This window comes from Lipotes vexillifer, unplaced genomic scaffold (genome assembly GCF_000442215.2).
Source record: "Lipotes vexillifer unplaced genomic scaffold, Lipotes_vexillifer_v1.1 scaffold2194, whole genome shotgun sequence".
NCBI lineage: Eukaryota > Metazoa > Chordata > Mammalia > Artiodactyla > Lipotidae > Lipotes > Lipotes vexillifer.
In genome coordinates, this window is record NW_006777784.1 from 358357 (window position 1) to 385822 (window position 27466).

Consider the following 27466-nt stretch of genomic DNA (forward strand, 5'->3'; position numbering starts at 1 on the left):
TGAGAGTCCAGGACTTTTGAAAGATAGAATGAGAAGAGGCCAGACAAGAAGAGATGGAAGGTCAAGAGCTCCATGGCCTCCAAGGAATACTGTAAGGAATGTGGCCTGAAACCTTCCCAAGACGAGTGTAGGTGAGCAAGACACTTTGCTTAAATGTTGTATAAGGGCAGGTTCCTTATAAATTAAGTCCTAGCGTGTACAGACATCGCACCTGGCAGGTGGCAATTGTGACGGCAGGAGAGGGTTTTCACGGGCACCAGCATCACACCAGGTACTGGCAACAGTTTGTGAAAGAGGTGAAGTGTCTGGGGATGCAACCGAAGTCGGAGCTTGCATCTCTTCCTCCTTTCGTAACATGGATCTAGGGTCACGTGTGCACTACACACCTTTCTAGAGCAACACATGTATTATGTATTACATACAAACACAGGTTTAAAGTTAATCCATTTTGTCATTTTCACTGAAATTGATCCACTCAGCAGTCCTGTTTGTAGATGGTTTGGGGATAGTTTAAAAATGGTTTTCAATAAATCAGCTTCTTTTAATACCACCCACTCAGAAGGTGAAGAAGACTGCATCTGAAGAGCAGTGGGGACTTGGAAAGTGTTGTAAACGATCCAATGGATAAGAGAAAAAGTGTGCTGCTAGGTGGCACTTGTGCAGGGCACAGTGGCCTGGAGAACAAAAGATCTTTGCTGATTTCTCCTCATGAGCACATCTGCTCCCCCCGCTTGGGTCCGATGCTGCTGAAGTAACCAGCACCTCTTTGCTGCCATGAAGTGAGTCCGTGCAACGGTGGACAGTGAATTCCACCTCGGAGATGGTGACCAGGTGCCAGCTAGTCAAAAATGGCCAAGTCCGCTTAAGATATGTTACAAATACAAATAAGAAATACGTGACTATGAAATTGTTGTGCTTTCACTTGATGTCTAATATGCGATGTGATGGTACAATCATTGGTTTTTATATATTTACATAAGGGGATGGTCACCAGCAAAACAATATCCCTGAGTTACTATTAAAATAATATTAAATATTATTTAAGTGCATTTACGTTATAAGTGCATATACTTATATATAAATATTATAGGTTTAATTATCTTACTATATAAAAGAATATTTAAATAACCATTAGAATTTTATTTTCTCCCACCTCCCCTCCTCGCTTTTCTTCCTATCCTTCCTTTAGTCACTCAGCAGCTTGTGGAATGTCTTCAGCATAGTAATAAATACTGTGCAGTACTTTAGGGATAAACATATGGAATGCATAGAATATTCTCCTTTGCCTCGGAAGCTAGGGAACTCGAGGATGACAAAGGGAGTGATGCTACAGAAGAGGATGCATGCAGTGTCTAGTCCAGGCAGGTAGGTTTCCAGGGGGAGGGTTCACAAAGTCTCCTGGAGTAGACGTCATTGACCCCAGGCTTGAAGACCACTTAGGATTAACCAGAAAAGAAAGCAAAGAACAGTTGTCCACACAAGCAGGTGCAGAAGCACAACAGTAAGGATGAATTGTGAGTTCAGTAAAATTCAACGTGGCGGGAGTGCGTGATCCTGACAGCCGGGAGATGTTTGACTAGGGAAACACAAAGCCTGTAAAAAAAACTAGGACCGCGTGCTGAAGGTGCGGAGTCCCCGAAAAATGCTGAGAATAACGGTGTGAGGATTTGGAAAGACCGGGCAAAGCAGGCGCAGTTAGGAGACTATCGATTCCAGGAATTGAGACATAAGTAGCTGAGGCTTTGTGGCGAGAACTTAATTGAGAGGAAGACGACAGAAACTTTAGAGATGTTTAGGATGTGAAATGATCAGGACACGTTGATGGACCTGTCTTTAGAGATGTCCAGCTTTCCGGGTGAGGAGGTGGAAAGACGGTAGATCCCACATAGGAGTATTAGGAGGGGGTGTGGAACTTGAGGTGTGCGTGGGAGATCCACACTGGCTGTCCAGGAGGCAAGGGGGCGCATTGGTGTGAGGTTCAGGAAAGTGGTTACTGTGTCTCACGTACACACAATTTTAACATCAGTTTATAAGGGATCCTTACAGCCTTGCGGGTTTTGAGACGGCTCAGGGAGAGATTCCAGGAGGGGCAAGAAGCAAGTGCTGAAAAGCACATGTATTGATGAGAAGGATGGAGGGGATGAAGTGTATAAAGGAGGCTGAGAGGTTATGGAACAGCTGAGGGGCAGCCTCGAAGAATGGCAAGGAGACTATTTCAAGGAGGAAGGAGCCAGTGGTTTCATATGCCACAGAAAGGTCAAGTTATATGAAAACAGAAAGGGTCGCAGGAGAAAAAAGCCCTGAAATGCAGCCATTGGATTTGACAGTAGAGAATTTGTTAGCTATCTTGACATATGAGGTTTCGATAAAATGATGGGCGCAAAAATAGAAAGTGGATTGCAGAGGTTGGAGAGTATATTGGGATGAAGAGGAGAATTGGATTTGATTATTGTTCCAATGCTAACGCACCCCTTGCTAATTCTCATTTACCACATCACATTGTGGTAAAACACAACTTTCAAAAGGGGAAAATCATGACTGTCATACAAATGTGTTATGAACACCTATCAAAGATTTTATTCAGTTCCTTAGGTAAAGAGGAGACTAACAAGGTGCTACAACCTGATCTGATTTACAAGTGAAGAATTTCTTTACAGAGATTATATTCTCTAGGGGCAAAATTTATTTACCCCGCCATGACGAACGTCCTTTGTGTTGCTTTGGACGGAAACTATCTGCGTGTCATCAGTTTCTGTAGTTTAAGTTCTGTCACAGCAGAGCTGCAAAATAGCTGAGTTAAAAGCAACCAAAGATTATACCTCTGTAGAATTCGGTAATCCCCAAGGGTCCACTGGACAATGCCCAGAATTCTTTTGACAGGACATGCAAAGGCAAGACCATATCTTGTTCACCATTTTTCCCAGTATCCAGCAAAGTGTTGTACACATGTTAATCTTAATGGTAATTATCAAGAGAAGTGATAGAAAAGCTAGAGATGATTGGAACCAGAGCCTTTAAGTGTGTGCGATGCCAAAGGTGTATAGTATGTTACTGGACATGAAGACACAGAGCATTTTGCATATTATTAATTCCTCTAGGGTTCTAGTCAGTACTAACTTTAATCATGCCTTCTCTGAATTAAAACTTCCATTAGAGGCATCAGTACCTAATGGTGAGTGATATACTTAAATTTCCAAGATATCTCAAATAGCATGCATCTTACATCATTTGGACTTATCCAGCCAATATTTTCAAAGAGTAATAATAAGTAATCAATATTTAATATGACAATTATGTGCACATCTTATTTTCCCTCAAAATACGGGTGTACTGGGTTCTCATTCAAAAATGTTAGTTACCCTTCACTATTTGTTATATGATTCAAGAGTAACAATATCTGTATTTAAAGTGTCTCATTAAAAGAGAAAAAAAAATAGATGTTAAATTTTTCCTTTTGATCCTATGTTCTTAAAAATGTTCATTCCTTGCATGTCTTGGCTGAAGATGACAACTCAGTTAACTGACATTAGAATTTACTGCTGCTAATTTTCCATGACTCACCACAATAGAAATGTCAATTTTGTCTTTTTTTTCAGTTGCCCTTTTTCTTTTTTAAATTTTCATATAATTTTTAAAGTTTACTTTCCATTTGCAAGTATTACAAAATATTGGCAATATTCCCAGTGCTGTACAATACATCCTTGAGCCTATCTTATACCCAATAGTTTGTACCTCCCCTTTCCCCATGCCTGCATTGCCCCTTCCCCCCACTGGTAAGGGTTTGTTCTCTATATCTGTGAATTTGCTGCTTTTTGGTTATATTCAGTAGTTTGTTGTATTTTTTAGATTCCACATGTAAGTGATATCGTATGGTACTTGTCTTCCTCCGTCTAACATTTTACTCAGCACAGTGCTTTCCAGATCCATCCATGTTACTGCAAATGGCAAAACTGCATTCTTTCTTGTGTCTTAGTAATATTCCATTGTGTGTATGTACCACATCTTCTTTCTCCATATGCATCTGTCGGTGGACACTAGGGTTGTTTCCATGTCTTTGCAATTGTAAATAGTGCTTCTCTGAACATTGGGGTGCATGTATCTTTTCGAATTAATGGTTTTGTGTTTTTTGGATATATATACCCAGGAGTGGAACTGCTGGGTCATATGGTAGTTCTGTTTTTAGTTTTCTGAGAAACTTCCATACTGTTCTCCATAGTGACTGCACCAATTTACATCCCCACCAACAGTGCACAAGGGTTCCCTTTCCTCTGCATCCTCACCAGCATTTGTTATTTGTAGACTTTTTGCTGCTAGCAATTCTGACAGATGTGAGGTGATGCCTCGTTGTGGTACTGATTTGCGTTTCCCTGTTGATTAGCGATGTTGAGCATCTTTTCATGTGCCTGTTGTCCATCTGCATTTCCTCTTTGGAAAAATGGAAGTATCGGATGACGGTATTTGAAAATTAATGCCTTTTGTGTGGTATTCACATACAATGGAATATATTATTCAGCCTTAAAAATGAAGGAAGTTCTGCCATTTGTGCGAACATGGATGAACCTGGAGGACGTGATGCTAAGTGAAATAAGCCAGACACAAAAAGACAAATACTGTATGATCTCACGTATATGTATGTGGCTCTAAAATAGTCAAAATCATAGCAACAGGGAGTGGAAGGGTGGTTTCCAGGGGGTGGCGGGAGGGGAAAACAAGGAGGTGAGGGTCAAAGAGTACAAAGTTTCAGTTCTGCAAGATGAGTAAGTCCTAGAGGTCCGCTGTACAGCGTTGTGTCTATAGTTATCAGTACTGTATTGTTATCTTAAGAATTTGCTAAGAGGGTAAATCTTATGTAAATGTTCTTATCACAGATAAATAAGTAAATAACTAAAAATAAAGAAGAGGCAGAAGGAAACTTTCGGAGGTGATAGTTATGTTTATGGCGTTGATAGTGGTGACGGTTTCACAGAGGTACAGTTATTTCCAAACTCATCCAGTTGAATGCATTCAATATGGACACATCTCAATAAAGCATTTTTAAAAATAATGAATACTTTCCAAAATTAACAAACATTATTGGGTTCAGATACTGAACCCCAAGTCTTCATTCAGCTCTTGTCACACATTTTCAGAAGTAGACGTTCAAAAGAAAATTTCATCCCTGTGCAAATCGGGAGATCTAGTTTCAGTGCCAGGCTGTTCCCTCAGAGTTCATAATAATTTCATTCTTCTTTATGATCTGCTATAGCCAATTATAATAACAATGATATTCAGAATAGCAGGTTCCTATGGTTGTAAGTAACTCAGTTCAATATCTGAAATCGACATAAACGTGTTGAAATCGTAAAGCAGCTGGCATTAGCCACCAGTCTTCATAAAATTTCTTAGCCATTTACCTGGAGAAGACGTGTCTTCTGTGTTTCGTAGGGAGAGAAAACACTGGAGCAACAAATATTTCCAACAAATAAATCAACCTGCCTTGGTTTCCTGTTCCTACCCAAAGATAGGAGGTCAGACTAACCTCAGTGGATATTCGGTAAGGGAGCAAATTGCTTTAGGAACAGGATAATTTTACTGAAACCACAAAGCTTAGAGAGGGCTCTCATTTAGGCTTAAACAACAAATGAACAGCTGTTCTTTTCAGTTTAAGGAAACAAGCTGTTCTGGTACCTGATGAATACAGGCTATGGCTCAGCCAGTAAATTCTGCAAAGTGTGGAGGGGGAAGGATGGAGCACGTCAGCTTCAACGTCCTCACCGACTGTGCTAAGCATCCTCTTGGGCATCTGTAACGGGATCGGAAAACAGCAGCATTGGGTCCTTCTCCTGCAACCCTTAGTTCAGCTCCATCACAGATTCAGTCCCCCGAGAGGGCCCAGCTTGAAGTGTCCCCACAGTAGATGGCCCTGCAGTGCCGTACATGCAGGGATGGGATTTCTGTGTGGAAAAATATCCTCGGGCCCTATTAGAAGCAAGTAGAACCCTGGCCAAGAAACAGGTTACCTGCTGCAAAGGCTGCTCAGGAAATGGAACTCTGTGTATATTTCACACCAGGACACTTTTAATTAAGTGTTTCACTTCCATCCATTTGCTGAATAATTCGAACGTTCTTCCGTTGTACAATTAAAATGCAATGGTGGGACGGGCTTGAAGTAAGAGAACTTGAGAGCATTGTCATGTAAATTCTAGGCAGATGCTCTGGATCCATTTTTTATCTGCAGAGTGGTACTGCCTAATCCCAGAAGCCAAGGTAGAACTTCGCATTCTTTTTTATTATTCAACTCCCATATTGTCTGGGATGAGAGCCTCCGGCTTAATTACATGAAGTGCCTGAATGAATGCCACACAATTAAGGCCGCATCCCCGGACAGTCTGCTTGGCCGCGGGCTCCGGAGTGAGATGCTTCCGAGGAAGTGACCATATGGCGTGAGTGGATTCGTTTTGGTTGTGTGGTCCTTGGTACCCACCGCCTTCACCGTGCCGGCAGCTCCCAGGCTGCAGCCGGTTGGCACATTAGCGGTCATAGCCGAGGGAAACGGCACACCTTCGGTAGAACTCACACAAAATCATCCCGGGGGTTTCAGATGAAGGCTAAAGGGGCTTCTCCAGGGCCTCTCAGCTGGCCCAGGAAGTAGGGTCCAGGATTCCCCTCACTCTTTTTTGTTTGCTTTTGTTTTTGTTTTTTTTTCTTGCGTTATGCGGGCCTCTCACTCTTGTGGCCTCTCCCGTTGCGGAGCACGGGCTCCGGACGCGCGGGCTCAGCGGCCATGGCTCACGGGCCCAGCCGCTCCGCGGCATGTGGGATCCTCCCGGACCGGGGCACGAACCCGCGTCCCCTGCATCGGCAGGCGGACTCTCAACCACTGCGCCACCAGGGAGGGCCCCCCCTCACTCTTCTGTATTATCTCCTTTCTCTTGCTTCTGCATCTCCACCAGCAGTGATGTAAAAGCCAGGCCCTGAGTTTGAAGTTTGAATGCTGTGTTTTAGAGTCGTAACAGATAAATGCCTAATAAATGTGGCTGTGATGACATTAAATAATAGCATAATAATGTCCTCAAAATAACAGTAACAAAAGCAACACCCCACCCCCCCCCAGCATAATGAGGGAGAAAGAGAAGGAGAGAGAGAAGGGGAATATCATCTTGCCATAGGAGGCTTGGAATTCAAGGCAGTAGCATGGGGTCCTGCTTTTACGTTTCCTGTTTTATTAATAGTCCTCATTTATACATTAATCTGTATGACGGTTACCGTCATCCTTTCAGGCTCAAAAACAAAAGGGGCAAGTATCTGTGTTTGTCCCATCTCTCGTACACATTTAGTAGGAGCCATATTAGACTCACAATTCTATAGCCCCGAGTAAGAACCTAGCTTTGCTGTAAGCTAACTTTTTGCAGTTATCATGTAATCTCTGTAAATGTCGTTCTGCGGTTGCTGTGAGAATTCAGTGATGATACGGACTGACCCATCATCATACCTGGAATCTTTAGGCACTGGATAACTCTTCCTTGGTGTTTCTCCCTTGGCTCCATCTCTCTCTCCCCACCTTGCTTCTCCCCTGACCCATTCTGAACTCCAGAGAATTGCATGTAGCAGTTAGGGATGACCCTCACCAAGCTAGTCACCCAGCCTCGGACAGAACTGTCATGTGGGCGTGCAGCTCTGGGGTGACATCAATGGGGCGGCTTTTCCACCACTACTGCCCACCTGCCCCCCGCCCCCGCCAGCAACTCTTCCCAAGGACTCTGCTCCTAGGGGGCTCTTGAACCAGGAACCCCATGGGAATGTGAAGAGCCACAGGGCCTTTGAATGGTGTAACCATTTTCTAAAGATGACAGCAGCCTAGTTTCCATCATTTGGAAAGAGAAGAGAACTGAGTCTTGCCCAGTGGCGTGAGCAGTAGGTCTGGGATTGTCATAGTAACGATGGAAAGACTTTTCCCCTTAATAGAGTCACATGTAGATCCTGAGGGGCTTAATGGTGGTCCCAACAGATGCAAAAGGAAACTCAAGACCAAATTTCAGTTCTGAACACTCCAGGAGACCCCAAGGCCATGGCAAAAGACAGCGAACGTCCCTTTCCGGTTCTTCCTGTAAATTTACAGGAAAAGGGGGTGCCTACTGAGGAGGGGATGTAGGTGAACCCACTGCAAACTGTATCAGGCTGACGAGGGCACAGCAGGTGCAGAGAAATGTTGGGGGGCAGAAGTGGCTTGACAGGCTTGATGCAGAGGACCTGTGGGAAGCTGAGAGAAGACGGGCAGGTGCCTGTGATCAAGACTGCACGTGGTCCGCTGAGCAGCTCAGGCTTTGCTCTGCCGCGGAGATGGGCGTGGCGGGTGGAGCAGAGCCCGCCCATCACAGGACCGTCAGCTCCGGCGTCTAACACCCAGACCGACCGACAACCCTAGCTGGGATTTCTAAACCTTAAGACTCACGGAAGAAGACAAAGAATGGGTAACACTTAACACTATGGATTTTTGTGTGAGCTAGAGGATTTTGGACTTTTGGCTTTCGCATCCTTGTCTTTAAAAGGAAAAGAAAGTGATCCTCTTTAGTTGAAAAGCACTTGTGCAAATCCTCTCTCTGTGTCTCATTTCTCCTTCCTGTCCTCCCCCCAACCTCCACGTTGAAATAGATTCTATTTCTCTCTCAAGCCCACTTGTATTCCTGCTTCTTTATACTTCTCACCATCTTCATGACGTATGTCAGTCCCGTTGCTAGGCAGCTGTTACGCTCAACCCACCACTCAGCATCCCAAATGCTGGAAATTGGCCCCAAATAGCTAGAAAATCACCCTTCTGCACCTGCACCGTGTTTACCGTGAGAGCAGGAATATGATGTGCAGAGTACAGCCGCAGAGTACAATGACAATCCAGGCAAGTTTGTGGAAGGGGTAAAATGCATCCCTGTTTAACCATAGCCAGATGGCTACGTTCGTGCTACACGCCAGGTAGAGAAACCACACAGGGCCCTGTGGGAAGATTTCAAGGGAATGGTTAGAGAAGAAACTGTGTCCTCATCCTATCAGAACTAAACCTTAATGAGCGAGATAACCTGGAGGAAAACAGAAATACACAAAAATGAGCATGGATAGAATGTAGTACTCGTCGATTTCTACAAGTGTTGCCCATGCGGTCTGAACATTCTTCCCTGCCGCTGAAAAGCAAAACACCCCAAAACTTTGCTTGATTCTATTTCATGCTCAAGCTGATGACATTTTCTTTATTTATGCCATGAACCACGAGAGCCCGGTCCTCGGGCTTCTCCACCATCTGCTAATGTCTTGATGCCTTAGGATTCTGGTTTCTTCTGGACATTGTCTCAAGTCCTCAATCACAAATCCAGCAGCCCCTTGTCAGTGCTGACATGCTCGCACCTCTCCACAAGGGTTAGCGCTGTGGACCCCATCTCGCACCCTGCCTTCCCCGGGCTGCTCTGAAATCACACAGTCCCAGCCCCACCTGCCCCTACCCCCCCCCCCCCTGCACCTCTCTTCACCTGCTGTCTCTCTCCATCTTTCCTCTGACGGAGAGCTGCCTCCATGCTCCATCTTCCTCTTTCTATGGATTATCCAGGCCTGTCTCAGGTAGAAGGAGGTTAACGGGAATCCTCAAGCATTCTTTTGTTGTTCTCAAATAAGTAATTAAAATATGTCCCTAATAAGAGAAATGTCATCAGGTCTTGGTTTTCTTATTTCAATTTCTTATTTCTTGGTTTTCGTATTTATTTAAGTGGTTTCGGGATTGAAACTGTCACGACAGAATTTTCTTTGAGAATGAAGACATGAAGTCCATATTCAGCAAACAGAAACAATTTCAGAGAAATTGCATCTAAGTTTTGTTTTTTTTTTTTAAAGCACTAGCTTAATATATATCCCTCGCATCTTTCTAAGGCAATGATTCTACAATTTCATTATAGTCAACTAAGAGTCACTACAGTGTTTAACCAGACATCTACGGTCACTGCATAGCCTTTTTGTTTTGTTTTGTCTCTGGGACCATGAGGGATAGAATGTCAAGGTTCTCCTTGAAACTAGAAGGAACAACCACTTTTGAAAAGAGGAATATTTATTTCATCACTTTCTTAGGTTCTATTGGACTTTACGTTTCTTAATTGTTAGCTTTTTCTCTGCTACTTTCAGTTCAATCTACCCATCTTAGAACAGAGACCCCAAAATGAAAAGGACCAGTAATGTGGTTCTTTCGCTTATAATTTTGTAAGGTGTGCTCATGTCTGTTATTCTTCTGTTGTCATCATATTCTTGATTCTGTGAGTGCATTGAGGAGAGGTTTCATGAATCCTTGGTGCAGAAAAAGCACTTAATGACGAGCGTGTGTGTTATAGAACTCGTCAGTAACCATGATGGAACTTGCTGGGAAACCCCACACTTATACACTGGCAACTTAGGATGTAGACTGGCAGGAAGGGGAGGACGAAAGTCGTCGGAGACACGTTCACAAGAGAAGTGAGGCAAATGGAGCGTCTAACACAGTTATAGGTTTCAACTGTGTTACCCCGAGGAACAGAGAACCCCGAGTATTCAGAACCGTAATGGAAAGAGAACCAGTTTCCCACATGGTAAGTACTGTCCTGTTCGGTCAGACAGAAGGTCATGACAGAGAAGAGACTGACCCCGGCTGAGGAATTGACAACCAGGGAGGCACTAGGTCTGGTTTGGGGGTGTTGGTGACATTGGTCTGTACCTCCTCTGGGAGTTTCACCTCCACTCCCTGTTTCTGGTTCTCCTGAGTTGCACTGACTCTTTCCTTCTGTTTATGCAGCACTGGCCCAGGGAAATAACTACCCTTCCCAGACTACTCAATCTCAGTAAACGTCAACGTCATCCTCAGTCTCCTAGGTCAAGAAATGACGTCACGCTCGCTTCCCTTCACATCCACATCAGTGCACTGGGAAATCCTATTGGATCTGCCTCAAATGTGGACAGAGTTCAACCAATTCCTACCATTCCTGTTGCTTCCATCCTGGGCTGTGGGAAGAGCGTACAGAGGGTCTCCCCAGCCCCCCACTTGTTCCCTCTGCCTGCTCTCAGCCTCACAGCTGTGACGATTCTTTAAATGTCAAGTGATGTGACTCGTCTGCTCCAAGCCTTGCTCCCCGGGACTCTCAAGAGTCAAAGCCAAAGTCCTTGGCCTCACCGGTGGGGTCTACGTCCTCACCCTGTGTGGATACCTCTGTGGGTCCATCTCCTCCATCTTTCCTCCCGCTTTTCTGCTCCAGCCATGCCTGCTTCCTTGATTCCCTAAGCAGGTACCATCCCACCCCAGGCTTCCAGACCCCATGCCCTCAATTTGGATCCCTGTTCCGCAGAGAGAGCCATGTCTCCTTCCTCACCAGCAGGTATCTGCTCACCCTGAAACCTTCCCTGCTCTATTTTTCTCCAGCTCTCTTGTCATATCTGACATCCGTCCTCATTTACATTTCTGTTATCTCTCTCTCCATCATGGGATGTAAGGGGTATAAGGATCTGTTTTGTTTCCTGCAGCATTCCCAGTATCTATATTGTGCTCAGTCAATATTGGTTGATTGATTGAATGAGCCCGAGTGAATGAGCCACATGACCCAGATTCTGGATGTGGAACTAGGTGCCAGTCATGCCCCTCATGCCAAACCAGGATGAGACAAGAGTGAGTCAGCTGGGAGAGTTAACATTGACTTCTCAGAGCCGGCTGGTTTATCTGGGACGCAGGGCAGGTGTCAGCCTGAGGATAGGGAATCTTCAGTGGATGGAGGTGACCACCTCTTGGGCAACAGAGGCCAGGAGGGTGTGGGGAACACGCAAAGAAGTCCCTTCTCCAGTCACACCAGCACTCTCAGGACCATGTGCAGCCCCAGGCTCGGGCTGGTTATTTCCATTTGGTCTGAAATTGAAGTTTCTATGAGATCATGCTTCAGTGCAGTGATGGGCCCGTGACACCACCCAGAGATGACACTCACATTCCAAAAGACAAGATGTTTTTAATTACACTAAAATAGAGTACCTCACCCCGTCTAAGATGACGTTTTTGTCTTTTCGGTTGAAATGTCAGAATTATACCATTTTAGGTGTCAAAAGAACAATATAAAATGAGAAAAAAAGGCACCAAGTGTTAAGGTTTTTTGTTCTGACTTGTTAATACTGTATTCAGATACTTGAATTATGTCAATTCACTTCTTGGTGATAATTAGCAAAGTTCCAGAATGAGACAATTATAAAAGAATGAGAAGATAATTTGAGTGATTTCATTGCATTGTGTGACTCTGGGTAAGTGGTGGAAACGCGCTGATTTTCCTGAGTGTTTGAATGAGTCTGTATGTCATTATGAGTTTAGTTTACTGCTAAAGAAAAGCTCAGTCACCCAAAGGTCAGAGAACCAAGAGCTCTTATCTCTGCGTGTCCCGTGTGCTGATGGTTACTGTGCGTTTGGGACTTTGATGCGCAAGCTCGTCTCTTTTCACTCTGTAGCCATCTGGGGCCGGGGCTGCTTCCTTCCCGCCTTGGCCGGAGTGATGGTGGTGGAGACATTGCCTCCGGAGTCAGGCTGCCCCAGGTTCAATCCCAGACCCTTCCACCATCTGTGTCAGGTCCCTAGGGCTGCCCTCACAAAGCACCACAAACTGGGGGGCTGCGAACAACGCAGATGTACTTCTCACAGTTCTGGAGGCCACAAGTCCAAAATCAGGGCATCGCCCGGGCCCTGAGCCCCTGAGACTCTGGGTGGACTCCTTCCTTGCCTCTCTGGGCTTCAGGTGGTGGCCCCACAGTCCTTACAGCTGTGTCACCTCCCTCCCCACCTCCGTCATCATGTGGCGTCCTCCCTGTGTCTCTGTGTTTACGTGACATTTTCTCTTCTTATAAGGACACCAGTCCTTTGGGATTAAGGCCCACCCTACTGACCTCCTCTTAACTGCGATACATCTTCGAAGACCCTATTCCCAAGTCAGGTCACGCTGCTTTTGGGGAGACACAATTCAACATCATCTGTGTGAACTTGGGCAAGTGACTTAATTTCTGTGACCGTCAGCTTCTCACCATCAAAAGGAGATTAGCATCCATGCCCCCTGCATCTTGGAGGAGTGTGCGAAGTGACTTATGAAAAGTCCCCTGCATTCATTCGGTGCTCGAGAAGCGTCATTCCCCATCCTCCACTCCCCCAGTCCAATTTCTTCGTTTATGCATACTTTCTACACGCATAGGCAGTCGAGCAGACACCATGGGATGTGCAGAGATGACCCCGAGCCCTGGGGAAGCTCACACATTTTGAGGACAGATAAAAATTAAATTAATGATTACAACAGAACATAGAATTTGGGTCGCACACATGTGCGGTACTGAGAGAGTGGAAGATTACCTGCTCAGTGCTTTGCCAAGGGCCTCACAGCAAATTTGCTGCAAAGCTGGAACCTGAATCTTGGTTTAGATCCCCAATCCAGTTTCTCGCCTATGCAGGTACATTGCACGGTTATATCAGTTATCACCTTTGAACCACTTAAACATTGTAACACATAATCCCTGTTTGCCCACTGATGCTCCGGTCATGTACCAGCATCTTTGGGGGATGCCCAGCACCTTCAGGTGGTCCCTCCACTGCCCCCGTACACTCTCCTGTTCCCGGCCTTCCGCACACCGCAGGGTAGAAAGTCATATTCTTGCCTCTTATCAAAAAAAATCACTGAATACTTCCATCATCCACAGATCATTTGCGACCATTCAGTGTGATCAAAATGATGAGCTAGATTTTTCAGAGCCGTGCCTCTAGCACTACAATTCCTGTTCAGTCTCTGTTGCTTGCTATTTTTACCCCCTCCTGTACCCTGAGTTGATACATGAGCGAAAATCTATGTGTGAGAAGGGAGGGTGTTGCTGATGCAGCCGTATTTATTTTGTCTGACTCACGGCTAGCAATATCATGACAATTCTCAATCCAGGACAAATAATACGGTAAGTTTGCGGTGACAATGCTAAAAGGATTTTAGAGGGGAAATGAAAGTCTGCTACTGAAAAAGTCACACAGGTGCATTTTCTCAGTATTTATGTTACACCCCAGACCCACAGTTCCTGCTGCGCTTCCCCCTCCAACCTCGCTTCTCTACCTCGCTTGCAGAGAGAAAGAAGTGCGGTGGCCGCCAGTGGGACACGTCCAGCCCTCTCCGTGCTCGGCTGGATGGGGGTGGTGAACCGGGTGTGTAGGTGACACACTGCCTTCCTTAGATGTCCTCAGGAAACAAAGGACTCATTTGAGAAGACGCCAAATTTGCTGCAACAAACTTTAGGTGAAAAGCTGAGATATTTTACAGAAAATAACAGAAAACTTAGGTGATTTAATTATCACCTTTGAGTTCCCAGGGCAGCCCAACGTGAGGATCATAAACACACCAGATGCAGTTAGATTTTTTTCTTGTTTCTCCTGTCTCTCTCCTTCCCCCTCTTCCTCCCCCTCCCTCCCCTCCCCTCCCCTCCCCCTCCCCCCGCATGCACCGACAAAGGTTGGAGGCAGGGATGAGCTTCCCCAGGGCATCTGCATTGTACCTTCTCTCCCTCCCCCTTTCAGTGAGCTCAGGAAATTGGTTTTAATCCACCAGGCTCCAGTTGCTTAGCAACGGAAGAGCCTGCTCCTAACAACCAGGAGCCACAAAGATGCTGCAGAGAAAGGGGGCTGTCTGGGCCCTGCTCCTGCTCAGCTCCTGACTACTGCCTCGCTGATGTTTTTTTCTCATTGAGTACAGCCAGCCTTCCTCTCTCAGATGCTGGGTCTTGAAAGGCTGATCTCTGGGGCAGCTGCCTGACCTCACCCCCTATCCTGCCTGCCTAGAGCTTCTCTGAATCCCACCTCCCAGGCCAGCAGGAGGTAGTTCATGATCATAGCAGGGTGGCTCTAGGAAGGGCCCTCACTCTGTCTCTCAGAGGTCGCTGGCTATGTTGGTTCTTCCAGTCTGGCCTGGTGGGTGGAAGTAGAGTTGATCTCGGGTGGCCTCGGCCTGCAGAGGCTTGAAGCAGGGTTTCGGTTCCCAGCCAGAGACTGAAGTCAGGCCGCAGCAGTGAGAGCGCTGAATCCTTGCCACTACACCACCAGGGACCAGTGGCCAGTAACAAGGCCCTGGCCCATCAGCTGTGTAGAAATGAATTTCCACAGAGAGACAGAAAGTAGTGAAACAAGTGTCTATTAGGAGGTAAAAGAGTACGTGTGAATAGGCACACACGGGTGGGCTCAGAGAGAGTCACGCCCTCGTGGTAGTTTGAATCACTTATATGGGGCATTTCTTCCGGGTTTAATTTGGCCAATCAGCTTGCTTTGCCTGGTTCTGAGTCCGTATTTGGTTTATCTCTGGGTCCTCCCATGTGTGCACATGCATCTCTTAGCCAAGATGGATTCTAGTGAAGAGGCCTATGGGTAGGTTGACATCAATCCCTTTTTGACCTCCAAGGAGCCTTTCTGCACATGTATAGTCGGGAAGGTCTCCTTGACCTCGAGAATGAGAAATATGTGGTCTCTGTCTCTTACCTGGGCAGGGCTCAGCTCCTCCTCCTCTTCATCTTGGAGTATCTGTCCACAGGGGACCAACTCCAGCTGCTCAGCCTGGGGCCCATCTACCTCCTGCCTCAGCGTGGGCCAGGCTCCTTTTACCCTGGATGAGAGCAATTCCCGCCCAGGGCAAGCCTTGGGTCAGTCCCTGGAAGGAGGGACACGGGTCTCCCCATTCCCCATCCCACTGCTCCAGCCTTGGGCCTTGTGGCACCTCTGACCTGGGGCTGCGGGAACCTCTTTTCAGGTGGCCCAGCTGCCCCTGAGCCTGAAGGACAATGGCTGGCACCACATCTGCCTCTCCTGGACCACAAGGGACGGCCTGTGGTCTGCCTACCAGGATGGAGAGCTGCAGGGCTCCGGTGAGAACCTAGCCGCCTGGCACCCCATCAAGCCTCATGGGATCCTTATCCTGGGCCAAGAGCAGGTAAGGCTTAGGGTGGGATGCAGCTAGATATCCCACCCACTTAGGGCCCCTGAGGAGGAGGGGTAGGTGGAGGGTCCCTGAAAGCACAGCAGTGAGCTCTCAGTCTGGCCCAGCCATTCTGCAGATGGGCAGACTGAGTGAGACCCAGGGAGAGCAGAGACTCACCCAAGGGGCTAGAACCTTGGGGCGGGGCTAGAACCTGGAGGGGGTGGGACTTCAGCCGGGACAGGGGGTTGAGTCTCTGAGTGCCTGCCTGTCTCTCCTGCTCCCTCACTCCATGTCTCCTCCTGCTCTTCCCCCTTCTCCTCCTCCTCCTAATGTGGTTTGGCTTACATGTCAGGCTAAATGCCCTAAGTGCAAATGAAAATTTCACATAGATTTTATTTTTAATGGGTCATATAATTTTGAAAGGCATTTTTTTTAGAAACCCATAGGAAAACTTTATATAGTCATGAATTTCAGCCAAAGAGTGAAATTTAATTATTCTGAGGAACTTTCCAAAAATAAAATGTCCTTCTAAAAGATTTAAAATACTCAGTATCTACTCAATGGGGAGGAAGCTTCTCTACCTCTCACTTAAATAAAACTTTGGGGTGTTTTGGTGTCCCTTTATTATAGATACTAACTACCTCTAGATTCACTCTCGAACACTATCAAAGAATGTTGGAATACCTTAAAAGGTGTATTTTAAGAGTATTCTACAAATTTAAATGAGGACTAATAGATTCATATTCTTCCTCTTCAAAGTTTCATTTGATAAATGGTTTGCATCACCCCTGATAATATTAAAGATACATTACAGGATTGAGAGATATATTTGGTTCCTTTTAAAATCATTTTCCTTGTAAAGGATAAGGGCTGTTTCCTAGTGGTCCGATGTGAAATGCACAATGGATGGAGATTTGGGGGCGCATGGGATAAAGTAAGAACGGGAAAAGTTTAAGAAACAGGGTAACAAAGGCAACCCTGTTGCAGATAATCCTTTGATGACCAATTCAGTCATGGCTTTCCTGTCCCCACTGCTTTTTGCAGGTATAAGCCCTTGGCCGAGACCCTCCCGGACGACAAGAGGATGCTGCCGGCCGAGGAGAGATGCCGGCTGGCTCTGCAGCAGTGCCCGTTACCAGGCTGGCAGGTGGGTGACCTACAAGCTCCTACCAGAGCAGTTGGGGTTTCCAGTAGGGGAACCGAGTCCCCATGGGGAGCTGCCCCAGTCTCACTGGCAAAAACAAATTGCTGTGATGTGTTCGGCAAAGAGAGATGCTAAGTGTAGTCCCTGGAAACATATCAGTCCTTCTGATTCACCGGTTTCATCAGCAAACACAGGATGAAGGAAGCTCGGAGCCTCTGTTTACAGTGCGGGGTGAAGTCCGGAAGCCCCACTAAGTTTGCCCACATCGCAGACCCCAGTGCTGGTACCAGAGCTTTCTGGAGTGTCTAAAAGGGAGCAGAAGTCGGAGGATCCAAAATGGGGTGGGGGGGGGGGTTGGAAGAGCTCAGGGGTCTGCTGGAGGGATAGCCAGGCTCCCAAAAGGAGGAAGGAACAGGAGACAGAAGAGCAGGGAGATGCTTCCCACAAACACAAGGGCACAGTTTGGATTTTGTTTAATCCCTGAAGCAACTCAGAATGCCACCGTGACTAGGGTTAGGAAGAGAAAGAGGAATTTGAAAAGCAAAAGAACTGAGAAGGTAATGTTAGAGCAATAACAGGAAATAGAGTAGAGTCCACGACACCAGGAATTATTGCAAGCTCCTAGATATAAAGCATCTGAAAGTGCATTGGTGGCAAAGAGCTTGGTGGCCAATAGCTTTGGCAAAACATAACCATTACTGGAAAGCAGACATAAATCTCATTCTTTAAAAATGAGAGGGAGATAGAGCATCTTCAAGTGAAAATGCATGATAGTTGATGAGGCCAGAAAAGAGTACTTTAGTGCAGAAATGACATGAAGAGAGGGTTCAGAATTGCTTATGTGTCTGAAAGTGGCCCCGTGTGGGTAAGACAGGTATTGAATCCTGGATTGACACCAACACCCTCATCCGTCTACGATGAAGAACTAAGAACCTCGCATTTTAGCATCGATGAGTAACGTTTTCATCGTCTGTGCCACCCAACCTCTTTCTTTATTATCCTGTCCCCTGTTCTTTCCTTTTTTTACCTAATAATGGAGTTAAGCTTTAAATAGTGGTCTGAAGGAGGACGCTCACACAGTCGGTAGTAGGCATGAATGCACATTTGTGCCAAAAGATTGGATAAAAAAAGGAGGAAGGAGGACTTGCTAACACAGAGTGATGTCAGCTAGCCCCGCTCCAGTCAGTGGCATAAGATGTGGGCTCACATGCAGAATTGTTCCACAAGCCTGTAGGCGGTGAAGTTATTTCAACTGACTCATTGTCAGAACTTTTAAGCCAGTACCTGAACACTAGTGTTTCCTGAATATAGAACACGAAGATTTTCTCGTTGCATTTTGTTCCTTAAAAAAACACAGATAAGAATAATTTACTTTATTAATGTTGAGAAAGAAGGTTGACTTGTCGAGACAAAGTGAGGGAATCTGGAAGAATTCTTCCACCGTGAGAGTGACTGGCAGGGACCATAACACCTGACCAGCCGTCGTTCCTCCGAGACACCTGCGTAGAGTGTGAGGTCAGACGTGAGGCGGCAGGGGGCTGGGGAGCAAGCCAGTGCAGCCTGGCAGCTGTCCCTCCGCCCACGTGTGCTAGGACACTTGACAGTGCAGCTGGGGACGGTATGACACTGAACCCCACATACAAAGGGACTTTGAAAAAGTGCATCAAAGTAAAAAAATGCGGAAGAGTTCCCGTTTCATTACACTAGTTTATTTTCCCTCACCACTCTTTATCTCCCCAAAGGAGGCCAAAAATACAAGACGAAGAAAAAAAAGAAACGTATTCATTTGCTGATCATGTTTGCTTATACGTTCCCTATTGAATAGTTAGGAAAGACAGCTTTCTCCAGCTTCTCCAAGATGTAACCTTTCATATACTTTATGCTATAAGGCAGATCACTGACTTCACAGAAATAAAGCTGATTCATGTTTCACTCTTGTGCTAGTCAAACAGCAAATGAAGTTTTTTTTAAAAAAAATTATTTATTTCTGACCTAGAAAGGCAGACCCCTCGGTTTCAGAAACAAAGCATTTGTTCGAAACGCGGTGATAGTTACAGGCAGAGTTGTTACCGCTATCTTCTGGTTGGTTAATGAAGACGAGGATTAAATAGGTGCCGTTTGAAGCAACAGCAGGTCCTAACGGGTGGTTCTTGTATGGGCAGCCTGATCTCAAATTGCTGAGTCCAACGTACACTTCCTGTGAAGCCGCCCGTGTTCATCCTTTGGCTGTGAGTGGTTAGCGTGAGATTAATGGCTATTCTATATCTCCAAGTTTTTTAGAAGCGTTGCTAGAACATAAAGGGATTGGAGTCATCCTTTGCTGCGTGAATCTGCGTAGAGTGTTAGCTAGAAATTCAATTCTCTTAGCTAAAAACATGATCCTTTAATTGTGGCTCTGATGGGTCTTGGGGACCTTGTGAGATTGCTTCCTTTCTCCCAGACGTTGATCAGAGCCTGTGCAGGAAAGCCTCTGCATCATCCGTAGCGGGATTCTAGCCCCATCGTTCCTGTTCTTTTGCACGTTACAGCAATTCCATCAGTGGTGCTGAACACCGGGATTTCCTTCTGTTTCAGACGAGGAGAGACGTCTTCCCTTCAGTGTTGTGCGTTTGTTTACCAATCCACGTGTGCTGTTTATTGTTTATGTAGCCGTGGGTTTGGAGTCCGTACGTGAGGCCCTGGAAATCCTGATATTTCATAAGTAACGATTCCTCTCATCCTTGGAATTTGTTACAACTATTTATAGGGTTTGTTTTGTTTTGTTTTGTTTGCTTTATTTGAGTTAAGCCCTATAACAATTCCATGCAGAAGAAGAAAGGTAGGCAGTGAACAGGAGTAACCTCATTTTAGACATGAGGAGGTCGTCTTAGAGCGAGGCATACTGATTAAAATACAAGGCGCGGCGAATATTTCGTTTCGGTGGGGAGGCCCCTTTGCTGGGACCAGACCTGGGTCTTCTGTGCTGTGTTCTTTCCACTGCACTCGCCTCGATCTGTCTCTTTTAATGTAGCTACCGAAAGTCCCTTTCCTCAGACTACAGAACTTGAAAGGCATGGATTATGCGTCCCGGCCTCAGCTTCGATCAGAGGCACTGGTAGTTTCGTTTATGCGTCGGAGCAGATTGCTTCCTGTAGTTCGTGTCTTTTTTCTGTTTCTGATTCGCCCAGTAGATGGAGGAAAAAGAAGCTGGCTGCTTCGCGTTGCTGGCGATTCTGATCGGAACGTTTCGTATGCAGCCGTCAGCCCACTGGCCCTTCAGCAGCCAGGGCTTTTGGAGGCTAGGTCCTGACTGCAGTTTGCAAGAAAAGGAGGAGGAGGAGAAAGGGAGAAAAGAAGGAATTGGACTCAAGGGAAGAAGTATTTGGCTCTGTCCAGTGTTTAATGTCAGCTCTAGTCTGAGAGCGGAGACCTAGATGCTCCGGGCATCCGGAGGAAACAGCAGGTGTGGTGACGATTCTCAGGCCAGATGCGAGTCTAGGGGACGCTCGCCTCGAGTTCACCCCTTGGGCAAAGGCAGGTGCAGAACAGCCCTGCTGAAGCGTGCAGGTTGCCAGCTTTGCTCGCGACTGAGCCCCCACCTCCGTGTCCTGTGCTTGTTCTCAGTCCTGAGGTTGCCCACCTTCGACCAAGTTGCTGCCTTGCCTGTCTGTCCTCCACCAGCGAGGACGTGCATCCAGGGAGGCCGCGGCTGCCCGGTTTGCTGCTGTGTCTCCAGCACAGGTGACGGAAAGATGCAGGCAGACACTCTGTGCAGATTTGCAGGGCCAATAAATGAGCCTGTGTCAGTAAGAAGCCACCAAACCTACGCTATCGTTTAGATACGAGTATACACAGACATATACGGAATTTTAAAACCTGGAACAATTCACACACAGTGCTAATATCTGGGGAATGGTTTTGGAATGAGAATCAAATGGAATTTTTGGCTTGTATCTATGTTTAGAAGGTACATGTATCTATGCATTACTCCTGTAATTACAAATGACTTTTAAAATTTGTAGCCACTCCCTAAGTGCAATTTAAGTGGAATATTGTGTAGGGTCAACTTAATTATTTTAAGCTTTTATGAAAAAAACGGTAAATCACACTGACAGTGCTTTGCCTAAAGCAGTTTTGTTTCCAAATAATAATTAACCTATTGCATAATTTACACCACCGGCCCTTTCTTCTCAAAGGCATCTTCACAGGATTCGAACTGGTCCCCACAAGTTTGGGCGGACTCACTCAGGCCATTACTCCCTTTACATACTCAGCATCACTGTTTTAACAGAAGGGGGTTTTAATTTAATGAAAAGTGAAGAAAAATCTTGAGGTAGTGATGGCTGGAAAAGCATCCTGTTTGGTGATGGTTTCTTGTTCATGTTGATGAAATGACATATTTTAAAAATATGCTGGACGAATCAGAGCTTTATCCTTATTTCAAGGCAGAATTTAAGTTGCTGAAAAAGAAATAGAAGGTTCTTGAAATGATTTGAGTGGACTCTACATGACTGCCTTCCAGGACTGTATTCTGTCTCACCAGAGGTATTTTTCTTTACGAAACAAAAAGTCTGTGGCATACTTCGTTTGTGGTGAAAAAAAATCTACACAGTTTGAAAACAAGTTAAATTAAGCTGCTAGTTATTAACCTTCTACTATTTGGTGTTTTCTTAAATTATTCAGGTATTTCATTTATTTGAATATATACATTTTTAATTCAGTCCCACTTTAAAGGGTAACTTTAAAAATAATCCCTCCGGACTGTGTACATTTAATCAAACACTTTCTGCCCTGATTTCCCCCAGCCATAGACCAGCGACCGGCAGGCACTTTGGCTCACGTGAAACATGCGTGTTTTGCCATGTTATGTCATTTATATAAAGGGAAAACTTTTGAAACTAATTCTAAGTGGAAAAATAAATGGTATCATCTGATTTTCACACATTTTATATGAATCAACTGGTTAGAGGATGCTTTCTTCTGTGTAGTTATTTGAATGCTATATTCATTTTAAAGCCATCTGGAGGGTGACGAAGAGAGAAACAAATCTGTTAGAGCCCGTTCATGGGTGCCAGGGGTGCCGTGCAGCCCCGAGCACTCGTAGGGCCCAGGGGGAGCTGGGCTGGGGGGTGGCTGACCCCCACTTAGCAAGGCTTTCACAGGGGTAGGTTGCACTGTTGTTCCAGACTTTTCTAGAACTTTGGGGTGAGAGGAGCTTTGCGGACAAGCAGAGTGTCCTGTGTGACACCTGTTGCAGGACAGCGTGGAAGGAGAAATTTCGATGATAACCTGAGAGGGACTTCACGTTTCCTCTAAGGCTGTACGAATGGGGGGTCAGACACGGGAAGGCTGCCTGTGACTCGCTCAAGATGGTACAGACAGGAAGTAAGAAGCGCAATTAGAACTTTAACTTGACCTCAACTACCCACCTGATATGATTCTTACTCCTTGTGTGCGTGAGAGAGAAAGGAAGAGAGACTCTGAAGGAAGTAACAAAGGGCAGACTCCACATTCAATGAAATATACGTTTCCTGTTTGTGTTTATTCACTAACAGAAACAACGACAGGACTTCCCTGGCGCTACCATTGCAGGGGGCATGGGTTCGATCCCTGGTCAGGGAACTCAGATCCCACATGCCAAGTGGTGTGGCCAAAACCATAAATTAATTAATTAAAAAACAATTACAATAATCATTTTCTTCATCATCATCCTTTAATGTAATTTTCATTCCTTATAGCTTCTCATGTAAGGCATGGCCTAGATTCCGCTGCGTGTCTCTCTAAAATATACGGCCTTGGAAGGCTTCACTCTGACAGTACTAAGAATTGCAACATTAACGTAACATTAAATAAAATCATTGGATGAAGGAGTGATTATTTCATTAATCCCAAATAGTCCAGTAGAGAAAAGATAATAAAAGTAAGAGCGAGAAACTGTTAAAAGTTTTAAACATGCTCCACTTTCTTTACATCTTTGAAGACGAGGCCGTTGTATAAGGGCCCTTGGCTCTTATTAGCACAATAAATTAATGGTTTATAGCCTTTGTTTTATTACTCGAGGGGCACTTCATAAATCAACCGTAAGTTCAAGCTAGAAAATAGCCTGTAAAATTACTCTTTCTCTCATATTCCTCCTCTGTCTCTGGCATTATTAATGTTGAAAATAATAAAAATTAGGGATCTAAGAGTATCTCTTGGTACTATGTGCGTTGTGACTGGGAAGTAAACACGTACGTATACACATATATGTGAATATAATTTTGCTATAGTGTTCAATCTTTATAAGAAACTTGAAAATTAGAGAAGAAAATATAGATCACCCACAACTGAACTACCTAAAGATAATTACTCCAAACCCTTGGTGCGTATTCACTCAGTATTTAAAAATAACATTACAGATGTTTGATTCTTGGACAGTGTGTCTCCCTTTTCACTCTGAACTTTACTGAGGACAAATATTACATCCCTTTTTTTCTTATATATTTTCACACACACGTGTGTGTGTGTGTGTGTGTGTGTGTGTGTGTGTTTCACGATCACGTCTCCTGGGATCTGGGTCACAGTAGACAACCAGTGTTTGTTAAATGAATGAACGAACGAACCTCCTACCTATTATCACGTTTCTTTTGGAAATGGAAGTATCCACAATCGAGTCTGGCTGATACGTGTGATAGTTTCTTTTTTAAAGTCATTTTATGTTTTCCCTCTCAGCCTCATTAAACAAAAGGCTTAGTGTAGTATCTGGCACTCAGCCGTTGCTAAGTGAGAACAGGGTATGCCTATGGCTAACGCAATTTTCAGGTCTTAGGAATCAATCTACTTTCTTCTAACTCCAGGTCAACAGCCTTAACTGAGCATCGTTTGTGTCCTGAAATTACACAGGCAGTTGTGATGCAATGTTAAGGAGGAATGGCCTGTCCCCCTCACAGGGGTCTTACAGTCTAGTCTGGGGGCGGGGATGGGAGGTCTGTACCGTGAGCAGTAAACGAATAAATAATTACAGGTTAGGGTCCTGTAACTCCTCACTGGTAGGGAACCAAGGTGGACACTGTGATGGCGAATGCCAGGGTCCCTAGCTCAGGTGGGCGGGCATCATAACGGGCATCTCCACAGGCACCACGTTCAGGCTGAGACCTGAGGGCTGGCAAGAAGCCAGTCACGTGATGGGGCAGGAAGCAGGGTGGGGCGGGAGCCCTCTGTGCTGTCCCGAGGGGAGGGCGGCCGAAGAGAAGAACGCAGATGGGAGCAGGACGGTGGAGCCCCGAACACCCACCGGTGACAAGGGGAGAGACCACACCGTGGTGCAGAGTTTCTCAGCCTTTGTTATTTCACTGTCGCTGCCCTCCATGGAAAAAAATGAATGAGGGAATAGGACTGGGGGACAAAATCTTAGCTGTTACAGTAGTTTGTGGCCCTTCAAGGATCAATCTTCCTGGACAAGCTTGGCTCTTGACAACTACTGAAAAATGGTGGTCCTGCCTACACCTCATCCAAGTCTATCTCTTCTGCATCAGTCTAGTGTTCCCCACTCCAGATTCAATAAGCCCTTATTAAGCATCTGTTGTATGCCACCAATCTTGTCATAGCTAAGGGGGGTTTTGCCCATCAGAAGCCAACGTCACCCTCTGAGGCAGAATCCACCTTGCTGAGAATGGACGCTTAGAGGGACGCAGGGGCCAGAACCAGGGGGACTTGTATGAGCAAAGCACAGTGTTCTAATTCAAGTTCAACGTGAAGCCATTGATGAGCTTTAGGGAGGGTGTTGACGTGATCTGATTTAGGCTTTAAACATGAAAAAACGTATCAAGCGAGACTAGAGCTCGGGAGCCAGGCAGTAAACTTAAGGTCGTGACCTACGTGAGACAGAGCAGAGGCAGACGGATAGAGAGGGTAGCTGAGGCAGAGAAGGGACGGAACCTCACAGGGACCTTCAGTCAACAGTCTTACCACATTTAACTGACTCAAAGAGTGAACACTCTTTTAAAACCGGCGCATTACTTTAGGTCAGGAATATGCTCAAGCTCTTCTGTGCAGGTGTGAATTTGCTGCACAAAATATGTGTGGCGCTCCAAAGATGGAAAAGACCATATGATATTGCTTATATGTGGAATCTAAAAAGAAAAAGAAAAAAAAAAGGTACAAATGAACTTATTTACAAAACAGAGAGAGAGTCACAGATGTAGAAAACAAACATGGCTACCAGGGGGGAAAGGGAGGGGGAGGGATAAACTGGGAGACTGGGACTGACATATACACACTACTATATAGAAAATAGATAAGTAATAAGGACCTACTGTATAGCACAGGGAACTCTACTCAATACTCTGTAATGGCCTATACAGGAAAAGAATCTAAAAAAAGAGTGGATACATGTATATGTATAACTGATTCACTTTGCTGTACAGCAGAAACTAACGCAGCATTGTAAATCAACTCGACTCCAATAAAAATTATTTAAAAAAAGGTGGAAAGGACCTGGCCCTATTGGAGTTGAAAGCAGAAGACAGTTCACAAAAGTAAACATAGGTGAGTCTCAAAGCAAACATGAGCACACCACAGAACATTAGGAAAGCTCTCCGTAATTTTTTAAAAATCTAAAACTCTAAAAATACTCTTAAAGAAGATGATGAGGATGAAGGGCTACGAGGATTCATATTTTTAGAAGTAAACCCGACATCAAAGTACATAAACGGCAGTAACGTTTCTGTTGCTGGCGGTGGCAATGCTCCGAGTTTGTGTCTGTACCCACCCCGGTGAGCACAATGGCTCTGATTGTGTTTATGCTGCTGTTAATCATTTATAACATCACATTCCACAGGGCAGGTGAATATTATTGACATCACTGAGCCCATTTGGTTAAAAAGACAGAGACTAAAGGTGCTCCCTAAATGAATCCATTAACTTATCCAGTGCACTTTCCTCTGTGGTTTTGGAGCTAATCAGCCTCGTCTGGGATTGGCACTGCTTTGCTTTTCACAACGTGTCGCTATGGGGTGAAGAGATTTGTTTTTTCTGTTAAGCACTCTCGACCATACTGGGACGATTTCCATAATGAAATAATACATAGGATCACATAGTGCGTAGTTCACTCGTAAGCACAGAATAGTAGTTTTTATTCATCACTGCTTGCTGTACAGGTCATACTGTTCTAGGTGAGAGTCATTAATTTTTCTTAACCTGTAATTATATGTAATTCGAGCCAAACCACTTTCTTCAAATACCAGAAGATACAGTACTCTTTTAGATGTGTGTAGCTGTAATTATCTTTTCTGCATTGAACTTAAACTTCAAAAATAGTCTATTTATAACAAAGAGAAAAGAACTTGTATTTTAGTACAAATGTATCCTTTGAGGATGTTTCAAAATACATTCAGAGCCAGACTGAACATTAGAATATTTATATTTAGTAGTTTTTCAAAGCCACCATGAAAATGTAAAATCTTGTAGTATTATTAATAAATATAAATATGCAAAATAGTGGTCTTCTCTAGAAACTTAAGGAATCAAAGAAGCAAACGGGGGAAATATGTGAATTCAGCCTGAAAAAGATGGCTTTTAGTTACATGCGTTGTTTTACTGAGCTTCCTCAAAGGAGAAAGCAGATTCTATCCATCCTTGTGGTCCTAGAGCCTGGCACAGTGCCTGGTATTAGGAAGGCCCTAGGCACATGTTTGATTTATGACTGGAGGGATGGAGGGGTGGATAGATAGAAGGATGGAGGGATGGATGGAAGGATGGAGGAATGAAGGGAGGGATGGAGGGATGGATGGAAGGATGGAGGAATGAAGGGAGGGATGGAGGGATGGAAGGATGGATGGAGGAATGGAAGGATGGATGGAGGGATGGAAGGATGGATGGAGGGATGGAAGGATGGATGGAGGGACATAGGGACAGATGGGTAGATGGATGGAAGGATGGAGGGATGGAAGTATGGATGGAGGGATGGGTGGAAGGATGGAGGGATGGAAGGATGGATGAAGGGATTGATGGAAGGATGGAGGGGTTGATACAGGGATGGGTGGAAGGATGGAGGGGTGGAAGGATGAATGGAGGGACGGGTAGAAGGATGGAGGGATGGGGTGATGGATGGAGGGACAGATGGGTGGATGGACGAATGGTGAGTGAATAGATGGATAAGACAGACAGATGGTAGGATAGGTGGGTGAATAAATGTGAGACAGGTAAACCAGGAAAATATATGAGATACAATGCACCTAGGTGCTACATGAAAATGATAAATAACCAGGAATGTGTGAAGGACTGTCCATAGCGTGCCTGTGGAAATGCTGGGGTTTGGGAGGCTGCTTCTGTTTGAAAGAGATTACCCGGTAGGTACAGAAAGTGCTCTGCATGGTAAAAAGGAGAAAGATCTGTGTTTTAAAGGAACACAGTGACATTCTCAGATCAGCAG

General features: G+C 45.2%; 1 protein-coding gene across 1 annotated transcript in view; it reads left to right on the forward strand.

Moving 5' to 3' along the window:
- The window catches only part of MYO16 (myosin XVI), a 463256-nt gene that overhangs the window by 356139 nt on the left and 79651 nt on the right, over window positions 1-27466 (forward strand). Inside the window, exon 29 of the mRNA XM_007451283.1 lies at window positions 16977-17079. Coding sequence (XP_007451345.1) covers window positions 16977-17079 — 103 coding nt within the window. The remainder of the gene's footprint in view (window positions 1-16976; window positions 17080-27466) is intronic.